This window comes from Balaenoptera physalus, assembly GCF_965194825.1.
Source record: "Balaenoptera physalus genome assembly, chromosome: 3".
NCBI lineage: Eukaryota > Metazoa > Chordata > Mammalia > Artiodactyla > Balaenopteridae > Balaenoptera > Balaenoptera physalus.
In genome coordinates this window covers 99,254,646-99,279,247 of record NC_138890.1, presented here as the reverse complement: position 1 = coordinate 99,279,247, position 24,602 = coordinate 99,254,646, and the positions used below count along the sequence as shown (strand labels likewise).

Genomic DNA, 24,602 nt, shown 5'->3' with positions numbered 1-24,602 from the left:
CATATATATGATATGTCACGGTGGGGCTGGGGGCATGCTGATGGAAGGAAATGGACAAGGATTATATCAGTTACATTCTCTATCACAAACACTTAAGTTATCTTGAGCTTTTCATATCTTATAAGATGAATCTAGTTTTCTATCACCTTCAAGGTCTCCATGTGAACCAAATATAGAAGAATATGGGTTATTCTTTCACTCTTAGTTTCCTATTGTGTGGAGCTTTTAGGAGGTGCTTACTGAGATGGAGAAAGAAAGCATGAAGAAATGTTGTATACTTACATATGTAATTTTTAGTATCCTTAATCTTTGCTGGGTTTTTTTTTTAATGCCATTCTATTTTGGATTTCTGATGGAAAAGTAAAAAAAAAAAAAAGAAATCTTGGAGAGATTAATTTTTAAAAAGTGACTTAAAACATAAAATTATTCAGCTCCCCATTTAAACCATATATTTTGTTCTTTAATCTTAGTATTCATAGATGTAGTTTGAATTTCTGGAAAGATGCAGTGCACAGTTGCATACAGACTATTCTTAAGTAGCAGGAATGTCACTTTTCTTTCGTGTACAAAGTCCTTGTCAGATCTGCGTAGTGCATTGGAGCATTCTCTCATGTTCCTTTGCAAACCAGTATGTGAATTACCATTGATGGCCATTTGGCTAATGTATGTTGGTATGTTGAGAAAAATAGAAATGAATATTTTAAATCTGTCTTAAGTTTTTTGATCCTTCTTAACTGGAGAAAGAGACAAAGCAAGATCTATAGTCCTATTCAGATAAGTAATTTTTCTCTTTCCCCTTAATGTAATACTTTTAAAATAAATGGCATGCTGGATCTTGCCATGAGATCTGACATGAAAAGCAAATTTATAATTGCAGGGGTAGCTTGGGGCTTCTCGGCTTTACTTCTCCTTCTATAATCTCCATCATCTCTAGGAATTATAGGATATACATAAAAACAGTGTTCTTAGTATGCAATCAGACCTTTAAGACAAATACCCTAGTCATCTCTTCCAGTCAGATTATTGCCCTTGGATTCTCTTGGGCCTGCCTGTGTATAATGGGAAGAATCAATGTTGTGTGGCAGGGTGGGGTGGTTTTGGACATGGTCACTTGTTGACCCTTTGCTGTGGGCTGGATTGAGTTGTGGAAAATGCTAGAAAAATGGAAGACATTCTTTTTTTTTTTTTTCACACACACATACTGTATTTTATTTTTACAGGAGATAAATAAACTGACACCAAGCATTGTAAATGGATGACCACAACAAAAGCAACAATGATTGCAATTACCAAACACAAAACACACTCATACTATGGGAAGACATTCTTAAAATTACGAAATAGAGTATTTTTTTTAAATAGTACTTTAAAATTTGTGAAACTCTGCTATTACAAAAAATATATGTCCATTAACCTACCTGGTTCCATAAAATGGATGCCCCACATGATTGTATATCTTGATGCAAGATAGAAGTTTAGAAGATTATTTATACCTTTCAAGAGGTCTGAAAACTAATTCAAAACAAGTAGATAAAGTAATTAAGGGATATATTTCCTATTGATTGGAAAATCAAAGTATGTGTAAATGTCAAACGTACTGACACTGCTTGTGGTAAAGGAACTTTACCTGTGTCATCTAAGAAGTGGAGATGGTCAGTAACCTTGCAGTTAAATCTAGAAGTTGTTGACCATAGATTTAAGGTTCTAGATAACAAACTGATGCTAAAAAACTAGCAAAGGAATTTAGGGTGGAGATGTGTTTTATTTCTTTGTCCTTCAATCTCTCAGTGTCTTTTTCTCGAACTCTTGAGTCATCTTCTTAACTGGACCCCTGACCTCTAATCTTACTACAGCTTTCCCCCTCCTCCACACTGCTGCCAGACTATTTCTAGAAGTACAGACCTGACCATGTTGGTCTTTGGTTTACGATCCTTCAGCAGTTCCTCATTTTTAACAAGATTTAATTGAATTTCTTTCAAGATCTGGGCCTTTTTTTTTTTTTTTCCTCTCACAGCCCTCACCTGCCTTAATGAACTTCATGTGCACTTTCCTGAGTTCCAGTGGTAATGGCAGCCCATATTTATTTGAGAACTGAAGTGCTAGAAACTGTTGCAAGCATTTTATATGTTTAGTCTTTTATCTTGTCAAACTCACTAAGAGGTGGAAATTATATTTTATTTACTTTACAGATGAGGAAGCAGAGGCACATGAAGTAATTCATTCAGCATCTTATGGCTAGCAAGTAGCAGAGGGGAACTCAAACCCAAAGTCATTTTAACTACAAAGACCACATTCTTAACCACTGTGGTGCACTGCCTCCTTAGTTTTCACCTCTTTACCCATTGTTATCACCAGAGCGCTTAGAATTCTCTTACTGACCCTCAGCTAATTCATAACTGTCTTCAGTGCTCCTGGAGGTGGTGCTCAAACTGCAACTAGTATTTCTGAAGGCAAATGCAGTCACTAATGAAAGAACAAGCTTTGAGGTATTCAGCTTAGATAGAATAGATTGTAAGTATCATCAAGCAGCAGCCTTTTCAAAGGGACTTCTATGTAAGATAGTTCTCATTGCATCTCTTTTAACGATAATTTAAGATCTTATTTGTCTTAGAACATTATAATCCAGTTTTTATCCAAAATGATGGTCCAAGTAGACTCTCATATGAATAGTATGGATGTCATCAAACTTTATCCCTTGGTCCCTTGTGGCCCTCTTCCAAAATCTTCAGTTAACTGGGTAAGAATTTGGGATTTGGGTGAAGAAATGGAATGTTCGAAACATATTTTTAAATTGTTTCACGTATGTTGATTGCTGTCGTTCTTGCAGTTTACCCTAACAAACAGTTATTTGGGCAAATCCTTACTAGGACAGAAGCACAGTAATTCTAAGCATGAAGGAATAGTTATGACTATCCAGCATTTATAACAGACATCTGTGTAGGAATTTATGGCATACAAGTGGTTGTTACTATGAATAGTCTTATTCGATTCTAGCAAAATCCCTAAATGTTTGGTAGGGGATCCTACCTTGATCCTAGTTTAACAAATAAGGAAATGAGATGTAGATCACTGATTTGCTGAAGTCATATGGCTGGTAAGTTGCAGAGTTTGGGTCTTCTGACTCTAAATCTTACACTCTTTTCTACTTGCCTTTTTTTTTTTTTTAACATCTTTATTGGAGTATAATTGGTTTACATTGTTGTGTTAGTTGCTGCTGTATAATAAAGTGAATCAGCTATACACATACATACATCCCCATATCCCCTCCCTCTTGCGTCTCCCTCCCACCCTCCCTATCCCACCCCTCTAGGTAGACTAAGTCCTAAGCAAGCGAGGCAATCATGTCAACAGTGGTGGTTATCTATGTACCATATTGACTGGTAGCTGATATGTGCACACCAGGGCCACACTTGTCCTGATTCCTTATGACCATGTTTGTATGGTTTCCCAAATGCACATCTATTTTATTCCTCTGCTTACCTAAAAATCTGCATTTCTCCCCTTTTTATGCTTTTCTCCCAACCTTTAATTGAGGACTTGTAGTTAAATTCTCAAGCGTTGTTGCTGTAGGAGAGGAGGAAAATTTTTGATTCGTTTCTGAAGAAAGTAAAGAACACCAGCATACTATAGGACACCTAGTTTTTTCAGTCCTCATGAAAGTGCAGGTTGTGAGTTTGAGGTTTAGTGTTATGAAGCCATAGTCTGTACAGAGAATAATGGCAATGGATGACAATCTTTTATAGTGATCTTTCATCAGAAACCTTTTTAAGACCTCAGTGACCAGCTGTAGCCTATCTTTGTGGCTTCATCTCCAGCCACATTGGACACCCACCCCCAGTCCCTGAATATGCACTGCTCAGTCCTTCCTTGTGCTTCCTACTCTTTCTAGGCTGCACTGTCTTCCTTTCTCTACCTTTTCAAATATTCCTCATTTTTAATGGCCCTCTTCATATTTTTTCACCAGTTTCCTTACAGTGTCTCTACCGCTAGGCAGAATTTGTTTCCTACCCTTTGTTTCCACTGCTTTGTTCGCACTATTAGGACATGATTCGCAGCCTGATAACTTTCTACTGTATAACCTATGCCTCTCCCAGTTGATTGAGAATCCTTTAATGTCTGGGCTTGTATGATATTTATCTTAGTATCCCTAGAACTTGGCGAGGTGCCTTGAATAGTAGGTACTCAATAACTATTGGATGGATTTGCATTTGTTTTAGGTACTTTGCAGCAACTCAGTTTGAACCCTTGGCAGCAAGATCTGCTTTTCCTTGTTTTGATGAACCAGCATTTAAAGCCACATTTATCATCAGGATCATAAGAGATGAGCAATACACTGCTTTATCAAATATGCCTAAGGTACTGTTCTATTCCTTGAATGTAAAATCTTTGAGTGGGTCTCTTTCTTTGTTTTGAATACTTGAATTCTTCTTTGCCATACTGTTGAGAATGATTAAAATCATATACATTCTTATTCTTTCTTAAAATGCTTAAATGAAAGTAAAATATGTATTGGAATCAATTGGGAAGTCAGCCTGAGAAGCACTTGAGGAAAGAGAAAGACTGGATGTGGAAGGTATGGGCAGGAAATGTGAAGTCTGTGCTATTGTACTAAAGTTCTGCAAATATTAATACTGTGAACTGCTACTAAAGAGCACAGTGATATTTTCAAAGACATGGTACATTTGCTATTCTAAACAGTGATATTTGGTAGTGTTGAATCATGATTGACCTTGGTGTTTTACTGGTTACTGAGAAATCGAGATTGTAACATGGAGGTTGAACAACAAGAACATGGACATCTTTCTTGGCTGTGAGCTCTGTCTGCATGGAAGTAATGGGGGTGAAATCAGGCAGAATTGTTTTTATGCTAAACAGAACTTGGGGGGTGTCCTGTTGTTACACCTGAGAGCTGTGTGCAGCCGATAGGAACCTCTCGGAAGCCATGTGACTCGGGGGGAGGAGCAGCCGCATCTAACAGACTATGAGTCAGCCCTTGAGTCAAGGAGAGGACATGGTCTGTCCTTCGACAAGGACGTCACTTCAGCAGCTCTACTCCTGGCCGTACTCTTCACCTTAATCTTTCTCTAAGAGAGGTCAAATGCTTACTTGCCTAGTAACCCAAAACATATTTCAAATTCATGGTTGGAAAATCCTGCAAGGTTGCCCGCCTTCCCTCATCTTGTGTCTACTGCAGACTTTTCTAGTGACTTATCACCTTTAATCCCACTAAGCCTTCTTGTGGTCATCAACACGGTCCTTTACGAAGCCATTTCAGATCATTTGGAGGGATTAACCAGCTGTAGCTCCTTCTTGTGTGAATGTATTTGTAGCAGTAGAATGGAGTACTCCTAGGTCATAAGAAAGGATTTTTGGTTTTGATGGTGTTTTAAAGGGGAGAAACAGAGCCACTGCTACTTACTGTTTCTAACTTACATTTATTTAAAGCCATTGTTTGAGACTAGGAACTTCTTAAGGATTTTTACTGTACTCAGTATGTCCTCATGATGAAGGATGGTAGAACAGACTGAGACTGAGGGCTGTGTTGTTTGGAAACTTGTGCTGAGAGATTAAAATATGCCAGCATCTTCACTACTTATTTCCTATTTGAATCTTCAGTTTCCCAGTTTATATGTCACTGTCATTTATTCTCATAGTTACAGAACTGTCATTTTCCCCATTGCTTGTAGAAGTCATCAGTCATTATGGAAGATGGACTTGTTCAGGATGAATTCTCTGAGAGTGTGAAGATGAGCACTTACCTGGTTGCTTTCATTGTTGGGGAGTTGAAGAATCTGAGTCAGGACATAAATGGAACCCTGGTATGTATGTTGTTGTGGTAATTGTCTTGAAAACCTGTATTCACAGGAGGTTGAGAGGAATCCTGTCATGATATCTGGTAACTGCTTTATGAAGGAAAACAAGCTTTTGGTTCACAACTCTGACGTTTTATACCAGCAGTGTTACTTTTTACTTAGTTGTTATTTACTGTTATTATTTGAATACCTAAAAAATCAATAATTTTTAAGTTCCTTTAAATTTTACTTTTATAAGAGAATTTCAGAGAGACAATATATGTATAAGGAAGCCTCTAGAACTGTGCTGTATAATATGAAAACACAGAAAGACAATTTAATTAAATCAAGAAACAGTACATGAACAAAATGAGATGTTTAACGGAGACATAGAAATCATAAAAAAAAAAAAAAGAACCAAACAGAAATTCTGGGTCTGAAAAATACAGTGAATGAAATGAAAAATGCAATACAGACCATCAGCAGCAGAGTGGATCAAGCAAGAAAAAGAATTTGCGAGTTAGAAGACAGGAAATTTTATATTATCTGGTCAGGGAAGAACAAAGGAAAAAAGGATGAAAAAGAAGTGAAGAAAGCCTACATGATTTGTGGGACACCACCAGAAGAAACAATTTGTGAATTATTAGAGTTTCAGAAGGAGAGCAGGGGGCAGAAAGCTTACTTTAAAAAGTAATTGCTGAGAACTTAGCAAATCTGGGGAGAAATTTGGATATCCAAGTTCATGAAGCTCATAGGTTACCAAACACACTCAGCTTAAAGAGGTCTTCTCCAAGACACGTTATAATAAAATGGTCAGAAGTCAAAGAGAATCTTAAAAGCAGCAAAGAAAAGAAGCTTATAACTTATAAGGGAACTACCATAAATCTATCAGTGGATTTCTGAGAAGAAGCCTTAGAACACAAGAGAGAATCAAATGATATATTCAGAGTGCTGAAAGGAAAAAACTGCCAACCAAAAATACTCTACCCAGCAAAGTTATCCTTCAGAAATGAAAGAGTGAGAAAGACTTTTCCATACAAGAAAAAAAGCTGAGAGAGCCCCTTACCCCTAGACCTGCCTTACAAGAAATGCTGAAAGGAGTGCTTCCAGCTGAATTGAAAGGACACTAGTTAGTAACATGAAAACATGAAAATGTACAACACACTGGAAAAGGTATTTATATAGTAAAATTCAGAATGTTCTAATAGTATAATGTAGTGGTATATGCATTCTATGGGATGTATCAAAAGCAGTTCTAGGAGGGAACTTTAGAGTGATAAATGCCTACATTAAGAAAAAAGAAAGCTCTCAAATAAACTACCTAACTTTACACCTCAAGGAACTAGAAAAAGAATAACAAACTGAGCCCAAAGTTAGCAGAAGGAGGGAAATAAGCAAAGATCAGAGCAGATAAATGAAATAGATACCAGAAAGAGAGTAGAAAAGATCAACAAAATGAAGAGCTGGATTTTTAGAAAGGTAAATGAAATTGACAAACCTTTAGCTAGACTAACTAGTAAAAAAAGAAGACTCAAAATCAGAAATGAAAGGAGACATTACAGCTGATACCACAGAAATACAAAGGATCATAAGAGCCTACTGTGAATAACTATAGGCCAAGAAATTGGATAACCTAGAGGAAATGTATAAACTCCTAGGAACATACAATCTACCAAGACTAAATCATGAAGACGTAAAAAAATCTGAACAGATCAGTAATATAAAGAGAGACTGAATTAATAATCAAAAACATCCCAACAAAGAAAAGCCCAGGATCAGATCAGTTTCTCTGGTGAATTCTACCAAGCACTAAAAAAAAAAATCTATAGATTCAATGCAACAGAATTCCAATGGCATTTTTCACAGAAATAGAAAAAAATAATCCTAAAATTTGTATGGAACCACAGAGACCTCGAATAGCTAGAGCAATCTTGAGAAAAAAGAACAAAGTTGGAGGTATCACACTTCCTTGATTTCAAACTACACTACAGAGATAAAGTAATCAAAATCATATGCATAGTAATCAAAGAGTGTGGTACTGGCATAAAAATAGACACAGACCAATGGAAAAGAATCAAGACCCCAAAAATAAACTCCTGCAAAAATGGTCAACTAATATATGACAAGGGAGCCAAGAATACTCAGTGTGGAAAGGGTAGTCTCTTCAATAAATGGTGCTGGGAAAACTGGATCATCACATGCAGAAGAATGAAATTGGACCCTTATCTTTCACCACTCACAAAAATTAACTGGAAATGGATTAAAGACTTAAATGTAAGATCTGAAAGTATAAAACTCCTAGAAGAAAACATAGAGAAAAAGCTCTTTGGCATGGGTCTTGGCAACAATTTTTTGTATATGACACCAAAGCACATGCAACAAAAGCCAAAATCAACAAGTAGGAGAAACTCAAACTAAAAATTTCTGCACTGCAAAAGAAACAGTCAACAAAATTAAAAGGTAACCTGTGGAATAGAAGAACGTATCGAATATCTGATAAGAGATTAATATTCAAAATATGTAAGGAACTCATACAACTCAGTGGCAGAAAACCAAACAATCTGGTTAAAAAAGGGCAGAGGAACTGAATAGACATTTTTCCAAAGAAGACATGCAGATGACCAACAGATACATCAAAAGGTGCTCAGTATCACTAATGAGAAGGAAAATGCAAATCAAAACCTCAGTGAGATACCACCTCACACCTGTTAGAATGACTGCCATCAAAAAGGCAGATAACAAGTAACAAGTGTTGGTGAGAATGTGGAGAAAAGGGAAGCTTTGTGCGCTATTAGTGGGAATGTAAATTGGTGTAGCCACTGTTTAAAACAATATGAGGGTTCCTCAAAAAATTAAAAATAGTACCATCATATGATCCAGCAATCCCACTTCTGGGTATATATCCACAGGATATATATCAAATCAGGATCTTAAAGAGATCTGCACTTCCATGTTTGTTGCAGCATTACTAACAATAATAATATTATTATTCATAATAATAACCTAAGTGTCTGCAGATGAATGGATAAAGAAGATGTGTGTGTATGTGTGTGTGTATGTGTGTGTGTATATATATATATATATATATATATATATATATATATATATATATACACACACACATACATACACACACACACACACACAATGGAGTGTTATTCAGCCATGAGAAAGAAAGAAGGAAATCTTGCCATTTGGGACAACATATATGGACCTTGAGGGCATTATGCTAAGTGAAATAAGTCAGACAGACAAAGACAAAGATATATGACCTCACTTATGTGTGGAATCTAAAACTGAACTCATGGAAACAGTGGACTCATGGTTGCCAGGGCCTGAGGGGTGGGGGAGATGGGGAGATGTTGGTCAAAGGGTCCAAACTTCCAGTTATAAATAAGTTCTGGGGAGCTAATGTACAGCATGGTGATTATAGTTAACACTGTATTATATATTTGAAAGTTGCAAAGACAGTTGCTTAAATGTTCTCACCATGCAAAAGAAATGGTAGTTATGTGAAGTGATGGAAGTGTTAACTCGTGCTACTGTGGTAATCATTTCACAATATATAAGTGTATCTAATGAACATGTTGTATACCTTAAACTTACATAATATTATATGTTAATTATATCATTAAAGCTGCAAAAATTCATTAAATTTAAAATTCACTTCTTTAGTCTCAGTAGCCACATTTCTAGCATTCTTGTGGCTAGTGGCTACCTTATTGGATATCAAAGGTATTGAATATTTCCATCAATGCAGAAAATTTTATTGGACAGCAGCAAATCTAGAACATTGTGCAGACTTAGAAGATAGCATAAAAATTTAGTTAGAAGAAAAACTCCAAGTTGTAAAAGTCATTTGAATGCACCTTTTGAAAAAGCAAGTCCTGGTTGAATTTTCTTCATCTTAAAGAGAGAAGATTGTTTAAATGTCTGCTATGTCTGTAATTTGTCAAAATTGACCCTTTGTTCTAATTAGGCTCCTCTGCTTTTCTTCGTCATTTGAATCTGTCTGTAAATGATTGTTTGATTGGATTTTATGCCTTAATTTCACTGTAAAGACCTTAAAAAGCTAATATCTTCACATACTAACAACATAGGAGAAAAGGGTCTTTTAAAGCCAAAAATGATTATTTTTCATGATAGAAATATGATGGAATTCTTTAATTTTTTTGGTCATATTTTTGATCCCCACCAGGGTATGTTTTCTACCCTTTGAACACATTCACTTGGATTTGGGCTTCCTTTCCAGACCAAAGAACTTTATTTTAATCACAGTGTATTTGGGTCTTATTATTTGCTAATTAAGAGGGGCATACTCCTTCTGTTAGAAAAGATTATCATGTCTGCTCCATTAACTCTTAGAGAGAAGGGGTGAGGTGAGGATTATCTGGCTCTTCATCAGCAATAACGCTGCCATATGACTTTATGCTCAAAGGGTGGAGACCTGTTCGTGTTCAAGGGTAATGTGGACTACATTGAATAAGTGCTCAATATCATTTACTCACCTTTGGGTTTAAAAGAGTTTCTGGCAAGTCTAAACCAAAGAGTTTTTCGGAATCCTTTCGAAAGGATATTAAGACTGGTTTAATCCTGAAAAAAATTCAATTAATCTCTCTTCAAGTTTTGCACCCCAAATTTAGCCCTTGATGCAGATGTTGCAGCCTTGATAAAACCTAGAAGTTTCAATTCTAAGTCAGGTTGCTTCTTCAAGAGCCAGCTGAGTACCACCCTCTCCTTGAAGCTTTTCATTCTTTCCCCAGCTGGGATTAATCATTCCCTCTCTGATATTTCATAACACTTTAGTTACATCTCTGTTGTAGTTCTTATCACACTCTTTGATATAAAATCCCCAGCACTTTTTATTGTATCTCAAAATGTATGTAGTCTTGGCTTTTTCTTTTCCCTCTCTCTCTTTCTTTCCCCCTCCCTCCCTCTCTCTTTCTTTCTTTCTCCCTCTGTCCCTCCCTCCATCCCGCTCTCATTCTTTCTTTCAACAGCTATGCTGGCTTCTTACTGCCTGTAGGATTACATTCAAACTCATCATTCTGTGATATTCAAGGCCCTCATAAATTCGGTTATATTTCCAGTTGCTCCAAAGGAATTCTTTCATCTAGTCAGGCTGAATTATTCACTGCTCAGATATATACCTCATATATAATATATATATATATATATATATATATATATATATATATATCATATATATAACATATATATACAACATATATATACAACATATATATAACATATATGTATAACATATATATATAAAACATATATATATATATATATATATATATATATATATATATATATATATATTTTGTCCACAACAGTTGACCCTTGAAGAACACGGGTTTGAACTGCGCAAGTCCACTTATTGCAGATTTTTTTCAATAGTAAATACTGCGGTACTACACGATCCATAGTTTGAATCCTTAGATGCAGAAGACTGACTATAAGTTATACTCAGATTTTCAACTGCTCCGAGGGTTGTTGCCCCTAACCCCGTCATTGTTCAAGGATCAACTGGAAAGAGAGAGAGATTGAAAGAGAGAGAGGAGTTTCAGGTGACTTTTTTTGCTTTTTATTTACATGTATTAGGAAGCAACATGGTTAAACGTGGACTCTGGCATCTACCTCGGTTCAGATCTCTCCTATACAGCTTTCTACCTATGTGCCCTTGGGCAGACTGCTCTGTAATTCTCTAAACCTCACCTTCCACAACTCTAATACTATATTGTCTATATTAGCCTGCTCTCTCAAGGATTAAGTTTTTTAAATTCCTGTAAAATCTTCGGTACCTGGCAGATAGTAATACAGACGCAGAGAAACTCCCTTGTATGTATGTAAACTCCCTTGTATATATAAATATAAATATAAATATAAATAACCTTTATCATTTTTAGTGCTACCCAGTAGTAAATGTGTTTTGAAAAAATTGCAAATAAACAACTGTTTTATTAACTTTCTCTTATTATTAGGAAATGAGGAAGACTTTAGCATGTGTGGAGTTATACTATGTGCAGGCAGTTGTCTTGAGCTCTCATTTATAAACATCTTTTTATTTTATAAACCAAATGAGGGGAAGGCATTGGCCTTATATTGCTGATGAAGGAACAGTGTACCAGAGAGGTTAAGTAATTGACCTAGATTACATAGCCAGTAAATGATAGTCAGAATTTACTGTCTACCACAATATACTGCTTCTTACACCAAGTGATGTAATTTCTGTAGGTATGGTGATCAGAAATTCAGACTTAGAGTCTAATAAAGGATTTTTGTTCCACTAAAATGTTGTAATCTCTAAGATATGTTCTATTTTGTAATATTTGACATTAGGCCTATTTCACAAGATTCAGGAATAAGGCAGTAGGGCTTTACTTATTAATGTCAGTCATAGTAAACAACTGAAAATGTCAAAGTTGACTGTGGATTATTAAACGTGGCCTGTTCAGTGATAAAGATTACTATGTTGTCAAAGACCTAAAGAAAGAGAGAACATTTGTTTTATCATTTCTGTCCATTCTTCAGTGTTCCTTAAACCTCTCGCTGCCTTCAGGAATGCCAGAATTACCTAGAAAATTCTAGGCTAGTTTTGAAATACACTTTATCAGTTTGTCTTGAGGTTTTTATTTTGTTGTTGCCATTGCCTGATTTTGTTTTTACCATAGACAGGTCTAATTTGTAGAATCAGAATCCATTGGTGGTTAGTCAGATGTGGACATCATGTCTGTTTAACATCCAAACAGAACCTTCAACACTATTATCCATGTGAAGTTATAATTTTAATTTATTCTTATTTAGTCAGGAACATGACTTAGCTCCAAATTTCCACAAACAACATTTCCTCAAGTATCCTTCCACCAGCTAGGGACATTATACGTAATTTATATCATTCTCCTGAAGTCTCAAGTCCCATGTAATCAGTTATTCTGGATAGACTTCATTCTGGTGAGTTTTTTTTGTTTTTTTGTTTTTAAGGAATGTATGCTTTTTGTATGTTCAGCTGTCTGTTTAGGAAAGCTGGTGTTTTTCAGGAAACTTAGTATTGGAAGATTCCAATATTTTCTATCTTCGTAAATCTTGCAGGCCGTATTGTTGTTCTTTTTGGGGGGATGAGGTTTGGTTCTGGTTTTGCTTTTATCTAGTTTTGGCTTCTTATTAAATTAAGGAGCAGAGTAAGTTAAACCTAACAAACCTGCTATTCCTCAGTCTTAACTCTTTTCTATGAGAGCTGACTAGGAGACTTTTTTGTGTCTTTTATAAATCTCTCAGGTCTTAGCAAGAGATACTGTAGGAAAAGTTTTAAGTTGTAAGCCTTAAGGCCTGAGCACCAGTTGACTTGCACTTAACAGTGTTTAGAGCGCTCTTACCAAGTGCAGGGTGCTGGTCAGAACTTCTTTGTTGAACTAGATTGCTTTCTTTGTTTATTTCTTACTGCTTCTGTTGCTCTTAAAACATGATAATTAATATGATAATGAGCATGAATCATTATCAGCACATTACAGCACATTTTTTAAAGGAAGAGAAGTAGAAGGCAAGAGAAAATACCAAACTACCTTTTTTCCTAGTCATTGTATTCCAGAAATGGGACTCAGTGGATCCTTTGGTCAGATTTCAGTTCCATGTGAACTTCTTTTTTCTCCCTTTACTTTCCATGTAATGAAAGATGCGTTCGCACATAGTGATGGGAGTGGCCGAATGGTGTGTTTGGGAGAAGGATGTTTGAGGAGGAACCTGGAGTATATGGGTGGTGTTTCTATTAGAACAGCATCTTCTAGATGGTTACGTTGACTGGAACATAAAATATGTATGTGTGGAAAGAACAGGCAGAAATAATAAAGACTGGTCTCAAATTCCAAGTGATCTTGGTACAGTCATATACAATGGTAGTTAGATTTAAGAAGGATATGTCAGACTTTGTTGTGTGTGCTTGTGTGCTAACACTTTCACAGGGGGAATGATGCAGGGAGTGTGCATGGTCCTTTGGCAGGTGGTGACTGAATTCAATAAGCTGTGGTCACAGTCCTGTACCAAGGGCTGCAGATGTTCGAGTGCTGGGCTGGTGAAGTACACTTGGCCACATGACGTGATATGAAATTTCTTCCATAGTTACTTTAGAAAGTAACGTATTTTAAGTGGGCTAACTGAACTCTTAACACTTCATTCTTCCTGTCACTGTTGCCACAAATGCTCTGCTCATACATATTTTACCCCATTTCTGATGGGATTCTATTTGTAATAATGATAATAACTACTATTTATTGAACACTTATTTTGTGTCAGGCACTATTCTAAGTTCTATACATATTAGTTCATTTAATCCTGACAGCAACCCTGTGAGGATAGGAGCTACTTTTATCACCATTTTATAGATAAGGAGATTGAGGTTAACTAAGTTCACACAACTAGCAGAGATTCGAACCTGGCAGTCTAACTACAGAGCTTGCACCTTTAATTTTGTTGTTTGTTTACTTAAAATTTTTTCTTTATATTTAATTTTTAATGCCATGTTACCTCCATGTTTTTGTGATTAACGCATATGTTCTATAGACTAAGGCCCCACATAAAGACCATTAAAATTGAAATTATGGCCTCTGAGAAATTGTTGACTGTTTTTCAGGGCTTTAATGAAAGACCAAAAATAATTTGGGGTTAGAATTCACCAATGTATTTTTTCAAATGATGAATTATTCAGTAGGTCTCCATTTCCCACCTGTTGGGACCTTTATTTTGAGGTTTTTATCTTCTGCTGTGTCTTGTCCATATCCTACTTTCCCAAGTTGAGTACAGAGGGATTTTTTCTTTCAGTCAGTTGAAAAACAATAAATATTGCTTTTCAAAACCTGTTGCTTTTAATGTAATTGCTTAAATTTTGCCTTTGATACTTACTGATAAGACACGTATAGTTAGTTACATCATATGTGTTTAACCTATGCACTTAATCAGAAAAAGAGAGAAAGAATAACAATTTAAGTAATGTGGGCAACTGCGTCTTCCCTGGAGCATGTGCCCTGAAGTGAGTGGGCAGTGTGGGCATGAATCCCAGTATCCGCTTACTTGGTTTTAGTTACCGTGTGCCACTCACTGAGTGTTTCACTCTGCTGGGTATGGTTATTTTTGATACAACATGGTCCTTAAAAACAAGCCAACAACTGCAAAAAAAAAAAAAAAGGAAGCAGTTCCAAGGCTGGAAGAAAAACTGTCTGTGCCATACTTACTGAAAGAGAATGTTTTGGTCTCTAATAGGTTTTCCCAGGGTAATTTCAACATTTCTGTCTTAGATGTTTATGTTAGAACTAACTCCCTTGTAAGCTGTGACTTCTCTGTATTGAATGCCTGCTCAATGCCAGGCACTGTGATAGGTGCTAAAAAGATGAAAACTTAGTTTTGGCCTTCAAATAATTCACAGTTTGATAGCTCATAGACAAGGAAGGGCCACTGTAGGTAATGGAGAGGAAGAGAAGAGTATCATAAAATTAAACAGGCAGATGCTTATAAATTGCTATATGATATAAAATAGTTTATTTTGGATATCATGTTAACTTAAAACTTACTGATTGCTTTTTTTTTTTTTTAACATTGTTGTATGTATGGAAATGACTTGCTAAATCCTATAGGGGTTAAAAGAACTATAAGCGAGAGTTGCTGTCCTGAAAAATCTCGTATACCTCTATGTAGTTCTCAGGTATGCTAATCTTGACAGTGTTCACCTGAATATCATGCCATTTTAATTGTACCTGTCTTTACATCATACCTGTTACCTTTTAGGTTTCTATATATGCTGTCCCAGAAAAGATTGGTCAAGTTCACCATGCCTTGGAAACAACTGTGAAGCTTCTTGAGTTTTATCAAAACTACTTTGAAATTCAATACCCACTAAAGAAATTGGGTAAGAATCAAACAGTGCCTCTGATTTTCATTATCATTATAACCTAGATTTATGTTGCAAATTTTTTTTAGGAAGAGCTTTTGCCGAAGTTATTTTAAAGGAAAACCAAGAAACACTGTTAATTGTTTGCCTTCAAAATTGTTTCTATTTGTTAAAGATTATTTACATTCCATGGATGTATCTGAAAGTGGAGCTTAAAACACTTAGAAGTTTATGGGACTATTTCAGAGGTGCTGTGTAAGTGGGGATTTGCTTAGGGCTTAGTCTGGAGTTTGACTAATTCTAATTTCCTAAGAAATTCCTAATTCAAATAATAATAGGAGTAATGAGAGCTCAGGAAAGCAAGAGCATTTCAGTGCTGTTCAACATGGAGCTGGTTTTAGCTAGAAGAACGTTGGCCCTGCATTTTGTCCTCCTTGCTCTGGGAACTTCTTCACTGTGAAGGAATTAGGTATCTTCTCTTGCTCAGGGACAGAGCAACAGTGACTCTACAGGGGGTTGATCAGGTCTTCCTCAGCTGACAGGTAGGTGAGGAGCATACAGGGCTAGGAAGGTTCCTTTCCTTAGGAGTATAAATGAATTCACTGCCTTCTGATTCAGTGATAGACTAATGGGTAAAATATTTTGATTTAATTAGGGAGTGCCTTAGATGGGGTAAAGTTGATCACTTCTTTCTTGTTATGTCCAGATTTGGTGGCTATTCCTGACTTTGAAGCAGGAGCAATGGAAAATTGGGGTTTGCTCACCTTCCGAGAAGAGACACTTCTGTATGATAATAATACTTCTTCAGTGGTGGATAAAAAACTGGTTACTAAAGTCATCGCTCATGAGCTGGCCCATCAGGTATCAGCAACCAAGGCTGTTATAGCTCACACCTGTGGTCTGTTTCGTATCCTAGAGTTTTAGAATACATTTAGATGCTAATAATAATTCAGCTTTTTATTATAGTATTGCCTTCTTTCATAATAATATGATGCTTTTTAAACAAACTTAATTTTTGGATAAAAATGCTATTTAATGTTTTGTATAGGGTTTTACAGTTTATAAAGCATTTTCACATCCATTATCTCTCTTACTTTTCATAACTTGGTGGGGAAGAAGCCTTTTCCCTGAGTTGTGCTCTTCTTCTTAACGACTCTTGGACTGTAGTTGTCAGGGCTAGATTTATTGTTTGGTCTCCTGCTAAAACTGGGTTCTTAGTTAATTTGGGAGAGGGAAGGTACTCTGTATGATGTAGAGAAAAAGAAAGAAAATTATATGAGTACATGAACCTCCCTCTTTCTTCCCCAACACCTTGTCTCTCTTGTGCCCTCGATGAGGTGTTTATGAGGGTAGGGTATGGTATGGGGGTGTTGTGATGGTGGGAGGATGTGGAGGAAGAGTGGGACATGCTCTGGCAGTTGACACCCTACCTCAGACACAGTCTGTAGCCCGCCCTACAGCCCTCGTGAGGGCTTCATGACATGCTGGCATATGAAGCGTATGCTTATTTACTGTTACAGTTTTAGGCATGTAGACAAGTTGTTTTTCGGGGGATCTGCTCTAGGTCTGTTAGTTCTGGGTCTGGCCATCACCCCTGGGGGAGTGTTTCTCATTTACTTCTTTAGGACTTGCAAGTCATCTTCCTCTGAAACAGGTTTTAAGATAATATCTTTGAAAAATATGCTTTTGTAATTCTCAAAGCTGTTTTGTTTCAGTACCTAGTAACCCTGTCATTTTGCTGATGGTTCGAGACAAGCCCTTGGCCACACTGACTAAATTGCACACCCTTTATTTCACTCTTTATTTACCACTCTTTATTTCAGGGATTTTGAGATGCATTTTTTTTGAGGGAGTCTCGTATCGTTTTTATCCTTCTTCTTACCACCTCATGGAAGAAGCCATTTAAAGATCTTTATGATTTCATTTATTTGTATGCATGCCAAATTTCTTACGGAATGTTATTTGAATTCTGTTTTGAATCATGTAAATACTGCCCTCAACTTGGGTGACTGAGGAGAAACCTGCAGTCCAGGCTCTCTGACTATAGGAACATCCCTCACATAGAAATTTATTTTTTAGTTGTCATGATGATTGTAAATACAATGGAAAATAATATTACTAACTTGACATTAGAAAGTAGAATTTCATTATCTAGGAAATCTTACTTTTAATGAGGTGACTCGTTTTTGTTTACCTAGTATATAACGTGTGTTAAATTGATAAATATGCTAATTGTCTTTCTTGCCTGTTTCATTTAAGGTAAAATGTTACATTTTTTATTTTACTTTTAAAGTGAATTTATAAAATTTATGCAATTTTACTTTTAAAGTAAATTTATATTACAAATATAATTTATTTGCAAGTCTTCAATTTGAATATAGTTTGTTTTAACTATAATAAGTATATTTTTCAGTAATTGTAATCTGGTTATAGGTGATTAATCTGACAATTCAATTATTAGAAAATTCTTGAGAGTGTAAAGTTGGTTAGTAGTTTGTTTTTTCCCACAGTGGTTTGGTAATCTGGTAACAATGCAGTGGTGGAACGATGTATGGCTAAATGAAGGTTTTGCTACTTTCATGGAGTATTTCTCTTTGGAAAAAATATTCGGAGAGCTCTCCAGTGTAAGTACACTATTTGTTAGGCCTACTATGAATGCCAGGGGGAAAAATAGCCAAATCATATTCAACATGTATTTTCCATTCATTTGGAGTAATGAAAATGTTTCTAGAAAGATACGATAAAATTGACCCTTGTTATTGATCTCTATACCTCTTGAGATTTGACAGTGAAAATTGTGCTTTTATTTACTGATGTATTTCAGAAAGCTGAAATTTTGTGAAATTATTTTACACTTTGTCATTAAGATGAACATTTTAAATTGCTTTGCTACATTTTATTTTAATAGATGTGGCCCTTCTGCTTGAAGGAATTTAGATAGAGTTGAAAAGCCTTTTTTTGCAAAACAAAACTTTTTATCCTATATATAAAGAGAAAAAAATTAAGACATTTTGTAGCAATGCTGTCACTCTGTTATCACTGTGATCATTCTTACGACAGTGATACATAAGTTGATACAGACAAATAATTTGCTCTTTTTTAGGTACAAACCATATATTGTGCCCTTTTCAAAGACATGGAACATCATTCTGTTACAGGGAGCATGATAATATTGTTACTATATTCGTAAACTCTCTGGAGATATTTCTTATCATTAGAGATATTTGGACACACTAGGTCATATATGACAGATATTGCCAAATAATTCAAGCAGTAGGTGGAAAAGTATGAAGATCCCTTTCAACTCTAAAGTTCTGTGACTTTCTATTAAACTTCCTGAACATATGATCCAAGATTGCTTCAAAAAAGGAATACTCTCTGTAATGGCCTATGTGGGAAAAGAATTTAAAAAAAAAAGAGTGGCTATATGTATATGTGTAACTGATTCACTTTACTATATACCTGAAACTAATACAGCATTGTAAGTCAACTATACTCCAATAAAAATTTTTTTTAAAAAAAGAATACTGTTAGAGCTTTCAATTTGAAATTTTTATGTAGGGCCTGTTCAAAAATTTCAAGTGGTAAAATGAACTCATTTTAAGCTAGAATATTAATAAGCAAGGTATTCTATATCTGTGTATGCTACTTAATTAAGCAAAGAGATATACAGTTTCACCACTTGGTGGTGCCCAGAATATTTAAAAACTTCTAATATACATTCTAGAGGAGCTCATCTACTGAGCTCTCAGACTTCTTGCTGTTTAAGAGTTATATTTTACTTCGAATGAACCTTAGTTAAGGGAAATGTATATTATCTTAACAGAAAAGCTGGATTATGTATGAGAAATCAGCTTAAGGAACAGTTCCTATTTTTTTTATTTCAGATTTTATTTTACAGATATATACTAGCCATTTTTAAATATTCATTTTGAATATCTGGATTTAGCATTTGGTTGCTTTAGTAATAAATTCTCAGCTTATACTGTTATTTAGGAAACCCTGTTTTTCATGGGGCCAGGAGGTTATAATTCTACTTTCAAATGTAAGGAATATGCATAAATGTCACATTCTTCTTACATTTTCAAAAGCTTATTTCTGAAGTTTAGTGAAGCTAGTTAATTTTTTATAATGACCTTAAACAGTAATTAGTCTAATTCATATAAATAATTACTATACTTGCCTCTGTCTTTAATACTGTTCATGGTTTCTTAATCTGTTTCATTTTTTGCTAGTATGAAGATTTCTTAGATGCTCGATTTAAAACCCTGAAGAAAGATTCCTTGAATTCATCTCATCCAATATCATCATTATCTGTTCAGTCTTCAGAACAGATTGAAGAAATGTTTGATTCTCTTTCCTATTTTAAGGTATTGCTATGCACAAAAAGTACCTGGAGTAGGTTACAAATTAATTTCATATGTGAGCAAGCTGCTTGATTTAGATTATTTTAAAGGTTAAATAGGTGAAATTTTCAGGTATCCTGTTAAACTTTAAGATGTTTGCTTCTATTTAAATCTTGGTCTTAACTTTATATGGGTTTTTCTTTCTTTCTCTGTCTCTTGTTTTAAGTTCTCTACTAATATTCTGGGTAGTTAACCAGATCTTATAATAATGTATTTTTTGAAGTTGGATCACTGTCCAGATTTGCAGGTAGAATACGTCCAGGGAAGGTTCTAAGCCCTTGGCTGTGTTATTCAGGATTGAGGTGTGTTCCAAAGTCAGAATTGCCAAAACAAGTAAGCAAAAGGAGATTTTTAAGAATTGAAGATTTTGTTGTAGAATTAGAAACATAGACTCCAGGTTTGGGATGAAGCAAAAACAGAAACATAGAAACCTGATTAGGATCATCGTAAGAGAACAGGATAGGGATATCAGTGCCACTCACATTTGTGTAGGGAGGGAGGGCTGAATGTTACAGCTTGTTGACCTCCTTAGTCTGGCTATCAGATTAAGATCAATAAATTGAATTCTTGTCCTGGACAGAGAGGAAGATATACAGAACATATGAGTTCATGTCATCAAGAAACTCAAAGTTTAGGTGGTAAGTACTTGTGAAGCAGTAAGAGATAGTACGTGCTAATTGAATGGTACAGAGTATTTTTGCCTGGGATTATGGAGAGAAATTTTTTGGAGGAAAATGGAAATTGAGATGAATTAAATAATAGGAAGAATATAGGTAAAGAGGAATGGGAACAATAGGGCAAGAGTGGGATGATGAGGTCTGCAAAGAAAAAGTCAGGAATACTAATGGGCAGGGAAATTTTGTTTAGGTAGCAAATGTTTGCAGTGGAAGCCACATGTAGAGTAGGGGAAAGATGAGAAAGGTAGGTTGGGGCTCAGTTGTAGAAGGTTCTGAATGCCATCAGGAATCTGGACTTTTTCTGTAATCAGTGGGAAGCTTTAAAAGATTTTTCAGTAGAGGAATGGCTTGATCAAGTGACTATTTAGGAAAATTAATTTGTTTCAGTTTATAAAGTAGATTTAAGTGGAGAGAGACCTAAAATCAGGAAATTGCTGCTGAAGTACAAGCATGAAATGGTAAAAGTTTAAAATTAGGAGTGGTAGTGAGAGTAGAAGGGAAATGATGGGTGTGAAAAAACCCTAAGTGTAGGGAAGTACTTGAAGGACTTAGCGACAGGGAAAAGCGGGTAAAGAAGGAGGCAGAAATGTGTTCCAGGTTCAAGCCTGACTGGCAGGGAGAATGGCAGTACTGTTAATAAATAAGGAAATCAAGAGTTCAATTAGCTATATTAAATGTAATCCAATTAGAGCTACTGCTATGTGTTGTGATTTTTAAAGCCCATACAGGACCTGCCAATAAAGAAAATTTTACAACTTGCAATTCTTTTCTTATACAGAACAGTTATTTCAGGATCTCTTGCTACAGAGCTCTTTCTTCCTCTGACCCCCACCTTCCAAACCCAGAATTCAGTGTCTTCTGAGCATGTTGTCTCCACAGCATACCTTATCCCTGTCAGCATGGGAACTACTTATTTCAGAATTGGGAATCTGACAAATATCCCACATAACAGAGAAAAATAGGACACTGGATAATTTACCATTATTGTGTGTAAGAAGTAGTAAGTGTCACTAGGGAAATGTGTTTGACAGACATGTTCTATTTGATCTTCATGATCTGCAAGCCTAATTCTGATGCGAGTTGCCTTGTGAGAATTCAGTCATTTAGCAAATCGTACAAGTACCAACCATGTACCTAACATTGTCCTAGGTGCTGGGGATACATCAGGAAATAAGGCGGCCTATGTCACTTGTACCATGAAGCTTCTATTTCAGGGGTCAGAGATAGGTACAGACACAATATAAATGAATAAATAAATAGATATTTTGTTTGGTGATTAGTGCTAATATGAAAATAAAGCATGGTAAGGGAAATGAGAATGACAAAGGAAATGCTGTTTTATATAAGATGGCTGGGGAAGACCACTGATAAGGTGATATTTGAATACCATCTGGAGGATGTGAGGGAACAAGGCATGTGGACTTCTGGGGGGAAAATGTTCCAGGCAGAGGAAATAACCAGTGCATAGGGCTTGTGTGCAGAAATGAGTTAACGTAGTAGGCCTGAGACTGCTATCCTTAGAAAGGCATAATTGTAAGGCTGGCTCTTGGCTGGTATCTGGCAACTTGGATTTGGGGAGAGTTTCCACCATTCCCTGATAAGAATGACTCACTGTGCCCACACTGTTTGTACAGACAATGTGGTTTATGCTAAACATCTGTTTTCCTTCTGGGAGTCTGGAGTTTTGGTACTTGCTAGGCAGAGGACACTTCCATGACTAGCCCCCAATAAAAATCCCGGGTACTGAGTCTCTGATGAACTTCCCTGATAGACAACATTTCATACATGTTGTCACAACTCGTTCTTGGGAGAATTAAGTGCATCCTGTCTGACTCCACTGCAGAGGACTCCTGGAAGCTTGTACTTGTTCACCCCATGAACTTTTTCCCTTAGCTGATTTAGCTTCATGTCCTTTCACAGTAATAAATCATAGTGGTGAATATGACTACTGAGTCCTGTGAGTCTTCCTAACACGTCATCATACCTGGGACTTGTCTTGGGGACCCACACAGCTTGAGATGAAGATTGGTGGGCAGGTTCAAGCACCAGCAAGAAGCCAACGTGTCTGGAGTGGAATAAACACAGGGGAAAGTAGTAGATGAAGTGAGAAGGATTATAAGGGGCCAGATCATTGTAGATCATCTTATTAGACATAGTAAGGACCTTGATTTTTTGCAAAGTGGGATGAAAAGCCATTTGATGAGGGAAGTACCATAGTATGATTTTTTTTTTTTTAATCAGCCTTCAACATCATATGGAATCAAGATGACTAGTTAGGAGGTTGTTGTAATAGACCAGTGGCAAGATATTGGTGGCATGGACAAGGGTGATAGTATTGAAAGTGATGAGCAATGGTTGGTTTTGGAATATATGGTAAACGTTAATCCAGTAGAATTTGCTAATGGATTAGATGTGGAATTAAGAGAGGAGTCAAGGACGACTTTAAGATTTTTGCCTGAACAGTTGGAAAAATGGAGTTGTTATTTGCTGAAATGAGAAGATTATTGGAAGAGTAGATTTGGGGCAAGAAGAAAAAAAAGTTCAATTTTTGAGTAAGTCTGAGGTGCATAAGTGGAGATAATAGGCATGTAGTTGGATATGAGTCTGGAATTGAGGGGAAGTCTGGTTAGATATATAAATTTGCAGGTCATTTAAAACCCCTGGGGTTGAGAAGATCATCTAGGAAGTAAATTTAGAGAAGAAAAGAAGTCTGAAGATTAAATGCCAGGGGCACCAAAATTTAGTCCTTGAGAAAATAAGGAGGATCCTACAGAAGAGACAGAAAGGGATGGCTAGTGAATAGGGGAGGAATCAAGAGTGGTGTGCCAAGGCCAAGTGCAGAAAGACTTTCAAGGAGGAGTGGGTGATCAGTCATATCAAATGCTACTAGTAGGTTGATAAAGGTGAGCCTGAGAATTGACATTGGTTTGACACCATGAGATTCACCAGTGACCTTGATAAAACCACTTTCAGTGGAGTGATGGTTGGAAGATGGCTCAAGAGAAAATGGAAACAGAGCAAATGGAGGTGGCAAATGCAGACAACTCTTTTAAGGAGTTTACTTCAAAGGAGGAACAAGAAACAGGGTGATAATTGGAGGAGGCACAGGGTTAAGGAAAGGAAGGGCATCTTATTTGTTTAAAATGAGGACTGATACATAGTTTTTGCTAATGGAATGATACAGTAGAGAGGGAAAGTTAATGATGCAGGAGAGAAGGGGATCTATTGGGAACAAGAATGAGCATTTAGAGGACATGCCCAGAAAGGGAGAGACAGCACATCCAGAGGAGGGCCTCTGGAGTGTGGAGTTACAGTGTTTGGAGTTCTGGACGGTGAAAGTCCAAAATCAAGGTGCTGGCCAATTTGGTTCTTAGTGAGAGCTCTCTTCCTGGATTGTAGACAGCTGTCTTCTTACTGTGTCCTCACATGCCGTGTGGCTGACAGGATCTTGGTGCTCTGGCGTGGTGTCAGGCCTGAGCCTCTGAGGTGGGACAAGGGAGTTCAGGACATTGGACCACCAGAGACCTCCCAGCCCCATGTAATATCAATAGGCGAGAGTTCTCCCAGAGATCTCTGTCTCAACGCTAAGACCCAGCTCCACCCAACTGTCAGCGGACTCCAGTGCTGGACACCCCATGCCAAACAACTAGCAAGATAGGAACACAACCCCACCCATTAACAGAAAGGCTGCCTAAAATCATACTAAGTTCACAGACACCCCAAAACACACCACCGGACGTGGTCCTGCCCACCAGAAAGACAAGATCCAGCCCCACCCACCAGAACACAGGCACCAGTCCCCACCACCAGGAAGCTTACACAAGCCACTGAAACAACCTCACCAACT

At 36.5% G+C, this 24,602-nt stretch overlaps 1 protein-coding gene and 1 long non-coding RNA gene across 3 annotated transcripts in view; both read left to right on the top strand.

Moving 5' to 3' along the window:
- Positions 1-24,602, top strand: part of LOC309659063 — a 272,263-nt gene that overhangs the window by 209,874 nt on the left and 37,787 nt on the right. The window lies entirely within an intron of this gene.
- The window catches only part of LNPEP (leucyl and cystinyl aminopeptidase), a 106,526-nt gene that overhangs the window by 44,137 nt on the left and 37,787 nt on the right, over positions 1-24,602 (top strand). Inside the window, exons 3-8 of one of the 2 annotated variants that reach the window (XM_082458037.1) lie at positions 4,218-4,356; positions 5,688-5,819; positions 15,570-15,690; positions 16,379-16,533; positions 18,183-18,296; positions 19,908-20,042. In XM_082458037.1, the coding sequence (XP_082314163.1) occupies positions 4,218-4,356; positions 5,688-5,819; positions 15,570-15,690; positions 16,379-16,533; positions 18,183-18,296; positions 19,908-20,042 (796 nt within the window). The remainder of the gene's footprint in view (positions 1-4,217; positions 4,357-5,687; positions 5,820-15,569; positions 15,691-16,378; positions 16,534-18,182; positions 18,297-19,907; positions 20,043-24,602) is intronic. The other variant, XM_082458038.1, reaches the window with a different exon arrangement.